This window comes from Pan troglodytes, chromosome 12, assembly GCF_028858775.2.
Source record: "Pan troglodytes isolate AG18354 chromosome 12, NHGRI_mPanTro3-v2.0_pri, whole genome shotgun sequence".
NCBI lineage: Eukaryota > Metazoa > Chordata > Mammalia > Primates > Hominidae > Pan > Pan troglodytes.
In genome coordinates, this window is record NC_072410.2 from 61,823,195 (window position 1) to 61,829,194 (window position 6,000).

The following is a 6,000-nucleotide window of genomic DNA, read 5'->3' on the forward strand; positions in this document are numbered from 1 at the left end:
TGGGGATGTACATCAGAATCACCTAGGTAGTTTTTTCAAAACATACATGTCCTTACCCCACTTGAGATGTTTAGAAGATAAAGAAATCTTCATAGCTTTTAAAGCCCAGATACATGTTTCTGAAAAAGCCTTCCAAGAAATTCTAACACTCCTGATTAAGAATAATTGTCTTAAAACATGAAGTGGAAGCAACAATGCACATATTGAGAGAAGTAATCTAAAAATTCAGGTACAAATATGGACTGGGACATGAGTAAATTAGGCAAAGCAATTCTGGCTACTTGTAACTTGAACTTGTGTTTATCTCCCACTTAAAAAAGAACCTTATTCAAATGCAAGCAAGAAAAATGACAATATAGAGATAAACTTCAAATGCTCTCATTTATTTAAAAAGAAAATAATTTACAACACAAATATTTTAACTCTTGCAACACATCACACAAATGATTGTCACACCAGTGTGTCAACACCACAGTTGAGAATAGCTGACTAGACTGCATGTCTCTCATAAAGGTCCTGGGTGACAGACTTTGCCTGAGACCTAAAGGAGCCAATGGAGCTAACAATATATATTTTTCCAAATATCACCTCTACTCAATTTGGAGAAAAAGAAAATAAGATCTATTATTTTTTTCCTCAAACCAGGTCTCTCATCAGCCAAAGGCTATGCCAATATATCAGGCTGACTTTATTACTCCAATACATCAGGCTGACTTTATTACTCCAATACATCAGGCTGACTTTCAACTGGGCCTTAAGAATCAAAGAAAGGAAATTTTCAGATGAGTATTCAACTGATTTATGCACTACAAGGTAAAAACTGTAAAAGATTCTGGCAATAGGGATTCTGTTACCAAGGAGGAAAAAAGGTAAGTCTTGAAAAAACTCTTGCACGTGCCAGGGTAAAATAAATAAATTTTAAAAGCTGTCCTAGATTATACAGGTATTAAAGTTAAAAACAAATGGCAAGACCAAATCACCTCTGTTTTAAAAATAAAAACAGAGGAGGCCCAGATAAATATGAATTTCAGAAAAACAATTTTATCCCATGCAATATTTGGGTCATGTGCCTACAAACAAAATCATTTTCAGAGAACCCATATGAGAGAAAGTTGGAACAAAATGAAATTCTGAGTCCCTTAAATTGTATTTGAGAAAGATACTATGCATAACCTAGATGTTCCTAATTATGATTCATTGTCTGGCTCCTCCCTAGTCATTACATTAACTCATTCCCTTTATCGTGCCTATCATACGTCACCTTAATTATTTAACTCCATTGTTATTTCTATTTTTTCATGTGTTGCATTTCTGAAACATTCATGCTCATGTGTGGCATTTTACTTAAAAAAAGAAGTCATTTACTGTAGCTATCCATTCCTAACTTCCAGCTCTGTTATTAAAGATTAAGTTGCCTCACACTTAACTTCCATTTCTCCCCTTTAATCGAGAAAAACAACAATTCTCTTGAAATTCACACTACAAATAGTTGGTAAGAAGTGAGGTTTACAAAAACAATTCATTTCTGTACTTCCTATTGTGTGACACAGAAGAACCATACTAAGAAAAATGTGAAGAAAAATAAATTATCTAAATTTTAAAACATTTTACCAAAGCACTAATTATTAGTTAACAGAGCTATATGCCACACAAAGACATTTTGCTCTTTTTACTGGAACAATGAGAAGGTTTAAATTCAGACATAAAATATCTAATTTTACTTATATTAAATAGAATAAATATACAAAAGCAACAACTGCCTACTATGCATACCTTAGATGGGTTTGGGAACATTTTTCTTCACTATATCTATTATTAATTATGTCAAAAGACTGTGATCAAGGTGTAATTTTTTTAAAAAGCAACGAAAGGCAGCTTAATACAAGCTGTGAAATCCTAATTAATCTGCTAACTTATCTAAACAAAATTTAGAATCATATTATATACATGATTTTAAACTACATTCTAAATTACGTAATTTTGCTTATAAGATTATGATTTATGTTACTTTTACATTATAGCTATCACATATTCAACTACATATACCTATTTACATATGACATCTGGTAAGAAATGAAGAAATGCTCTTAAATACTTCGTAATGAATAAAAGTTACTTTCTGAGGTTTTAATACTACCTTACTACAAACAGAATCTAAACTAGACAATGAAAAACTAAGCAATTTCTTTTTTTTTTTTTTTTTTGGTCACTCTTCCGGTTAAATTACTGTTTCAAAACAGAATAGGAATTTAGAATTTTATTAGTGAATCTTTTTCTTTCTCTAAGGTCTTTACAACAGATTAAGGAAAAGTACACAGATTCCTCTAAACATTTTTTTTTTTTATTCCAGGCCTGGCAGTTTTCTAACAACTGAATTACAATTTAAATAACTTGTTACATTTTAAATAGTCCCATTTTAATGCAACTCTTAGAAAAGACCAAAAAAAAAAAAAAAAAAACCAAAAAGTTAATCACCCTTCAACTTCTAAACCTTTAAAACTTTCCATTTCTTTAAACATTTCCTCCTTACTTTTAGGGAATCCTTCCTCCTCACAACAGCACAAAATACAGTGTCAATGAACAAATTTAAATTGTATCACATTTTAAAATCCTGTGGGTCTTACAATACTCTATACAGAAATGGTTGTTTCCTCTCTCAACTGAAAAAATTAGAAGTATTAAATTCATGCAATATATCAATAAAGTTTGATTAAATCGCCAAGAGCCTGAACTTACTTATAATGCTAGGCATTCTCCATTACTTCCAAACAAAATCTTTCTGATAACCAATACATTAACAAAATATTTGAAGTTATCTTAGCACTTCTAATCTACACATGCTTTGAATTCATAAATTTACAGGATTATCTGAAAGTCTGCTGTCACTTAAGTGGGAAAAGGGAAAGTTGAAATATTTTAAACTACACTTAGTATTCTCACAACCACAAACAAACTGAAATCAAATGTCATGTGAAACACCCCAATTTCCTTTTCTGCCTACAGCAATAGCTATGGCATTGTTCTGCTCAACCTTTTAAAAAGGTTCTTTAAGCTTCCTACTTCCTCATCTCTACTAGACATCAGCCTACTTCTGAGGGTCACTGGACCAGGCAGTTTGGGGATAAGAGTCAAGTTCATAAACGGGGCCCCCTCTTCATTCTCTTAGTACAGCATTTAACATATGCGTTTAGCCCTCCCTGCCTTTGCTCACGCTGCTTCCTCTGTCTGGAAAGTGTCCCCCACTCACCTTGCCAAAATCCTGGTAAAAGACCAACTCGACCCCAGGCTACTTGATTTATCCCCCCGCCCCGGCTCTCCCGTCCCCCTCAACCTTAAGCTCCAGGCAGCCCCAAACCACATCTGTGTATATAGGAGACTTTCTTGCTCTGCAATGTTTCTTACAAACTTATTCCCCGCCAAAAGGGAGAGATCGAGCATTTATTAAGGGAAAATATATAGTCACATAAGTGATAAAGTTGTATTCATTCCTACCCATTATTTTAAAGCTCGAATATTCTAAAACTCCTCTTTCCCCTTATTTCCAGCGAGGAGGAAGGGGGATTCAACGTCTCTATTCGTCAGATTAGGAACCTTGAGCTTTATCTCACAGTAAAAACTACACTTTTTTTTTTTTTTTAAATAGAGACAGGGTCTCCCTCTGTCGCCCAGGCTGGAGTGCAGGGGCGCGATCTCGGCTCACTGCAACCTCCACCTCCCAGGTTCAAGCGATTCTCCTGCCTCAGCTTCCCGAGTAGCTGGGATTACAGGCGCGCGCCACCACGCCCCGCTGATTTTTGTATTTTTAGTAGAGATGGGGTTTCACCATGTTTGCCAGGCTGGTCTCAAATTCCTGACCTCTGGTGATCCACCCGCCTCGGCCTCCCAAAGTGCTGGGATTACAGGCATGAGCCACCACGCCCGGCCTACACTTGGTCGAAGCAACATTAACACTTAAAATACCACGGATTTTGTAATTCGTATTAAAATACCACGGATGATTTTTAAAGCCGTGCCACATTTTGTACAACTGTCAGTACAAGGGGGATCACCTCTTTGCATTTGATGAAATTAAACTAAAAAGGGGGAGAGAGCTTGCCCGAGGTCTGAAGGTTCCTCATTCCTGTTCTAAAACATAAAACCACCATCTTCAATACATATACATTTTTAATGAGAACTCTTCGTCCTCCTTTGGTTCGCTTATGACTTCCCTAATCCTAAAATCAAGTCGTTGGGAATTTCTAAGGTTCCTGCTATGACAACAGGATCGAATTACAGAGCGTGGCTTGGATTCTGCACGCAAACCCTGAAGCAGGTAACTTTTTAAAAAGCTGACAATTTTACCATATGAGATTTTAAAGACAGAACGCGCCCCAGCAAAAACTGAGCTCCCTAAACTCACTGCGGCAGGACCCCCTTCAGAAGAGCTCCTTTCCCCCGGCCCAGGCCCGCGCCCCGTGAACACTCACCGGAGGCCATGGCTCCGCTCCCCGCACCTTCCCGCAGGCAGCTCCCAGCGTCCTGGCCGGAGGCGGCCGCAGTCAGTCAGTCAGGAGGCCGAGGGACCTCTGCCGGCGGGGCCCCCAGTCCCCCGACCACCCTAGAGGCCTCCTCCTTCTTCCCGCCCTCCGCTGGGTTTGCGGCTCACACCTTCCCAACCCCTGAATTCTTGCACCCCGGGTCACCCAGCGTCGCCGTCCACCGTACGGGAGCCAGGGGCAGGGGGCGGAGCGGGGAGAGCCGAGTGCTGGCCCAGCCGAGAGGCGAGCAGCCTGGCGGGAGGGGAATTTCCCGCGGCTGACGTAGGCCCGACGCAGCAACCCTCACCCGGAGGCGTGGGCGGGGCGACCTCGCGGCCGCCGCGCGCGCGACCGCCCCCAGCGCCCCGCCCCTGCCTGTCCCCGCGCACGCTCCCCGCCCGCCCCCACGCATACGCCCCCGGCGCTGCTGCGGCGGCTGGCTTGGGAGGGGGTCGAGGGAGCGGGATCTTGGGGTGGGCTTCGGGAGCGCAGGGAACGGCGGGAGCCGGGAGGTGACGGCTAGCAGCGTGAGAAGGCCGCTGGCTCCTGAGAAATCCCCCTCCTCCAGGTTGTTCTTCCGAGTGTGGTTTAAAGTTCAGGAGCGGGCGGGAGGGTGCGGATGACGTAGAGAGGGCCGGCCGCTGGGGAGCTTTTGGGGGCGCGCCGGGCGGCCGAGCGGCCGAGCGGGGCCGACTCTCCCGGCCTGGGAGGGCGACGGCCGGGGTTTTCGAGAGGTGGTTCCCCCTCTTCCCGACTTCGCACATGCAAATCTCCACCCCCGCGCCAGCGGCGGGACGTTGCGCCCTGTAGGGGGAAGTGGTGCTGCGGCGGGGGTCCTGTCTTCTTCTGTAATTCCTGTATTTGCATACGGGGACCCCCCCCCGACTGATTTTTTTTCCTCCATCTAAATTGCGAGGGTACTGTGAACTTTACGTATTTTACCTACTGAAACCCGTTTAAACTCAAAAGGTCCGCACTTGGAGTTCGTTGTCTCATTAGGCAGTGCACTGAAGTTTAGTGGACACTATATCCTGAGATTTCACACAGATACCAAGAAAGGGGGAAATGGAGCAAACATTTAGTGCGTTAAAGGACCTAGGATAACTTCGTTTCCTTCATTTGAATAGTACCTGCTATGCATCAGATAATGTCCATACTTAATCTATGACGTATTTATTATTCCTAACTTTATAGATGAAGTATTCGGGGTTCAGAGAAGTTACTTCAACATACAGTACTTCAGAATGCTGATAAAAGGCACAGTTTAAAGCCAGGGTTGTCTGACTCCAAAGCTCCATGCCCTTGCCCCTGTCCCTTACTAGTTAAAATTAGTACGGAGAGGTAATGGGGAATATCAGCCTGCCATACAAGTGCCCAAAACTGGGGGACCCATATGGGCAAATAATTTAAAATATCCTGCCAACCCCAAACTGTTCTTTCCACGAAATGCGCAATGTACAACAAAAGAATGAAACAGTTTTAT

The 6,000-nt window shown here is 42.2% G+C and overlaps 1 protein-coding gene across 6 annotated transcripts in view; it reads right to left on the bottom strand.

Annotated features, from left to right (window-relative positions):
* The window catches only part of REL (REL proto-oncogene, NF-kB subunit), a 47,131-nt gene extending 41,914 nt beyond the window's left edge, over positions 1-5,217 (bottom strand). For 2 of the 6 annotated variants that reach the window (XM_009442520.4, XM_001159537.7), the window contains exon 1: positions 4,467-4,832. In XM_009442520.4, coding sequence (XP_009440795.3) covers positions 4,467-4,476 — 10 coding nt within the window. In that variant the 5' untranslated portion in view covers positions 4,477-4,832. Of the gene's footprint in view, positions 1-4,466 lie in introns of all 6 variants that reach the window. The other 4 variants (XM_525761.8, XM_063789838.1, XM_063789840.1 and 1 more) reach the window with 4 other exon arrangements.
* Between the last annotated feature and the right edge of the window lie 783 nt (positions 5,218-6,000).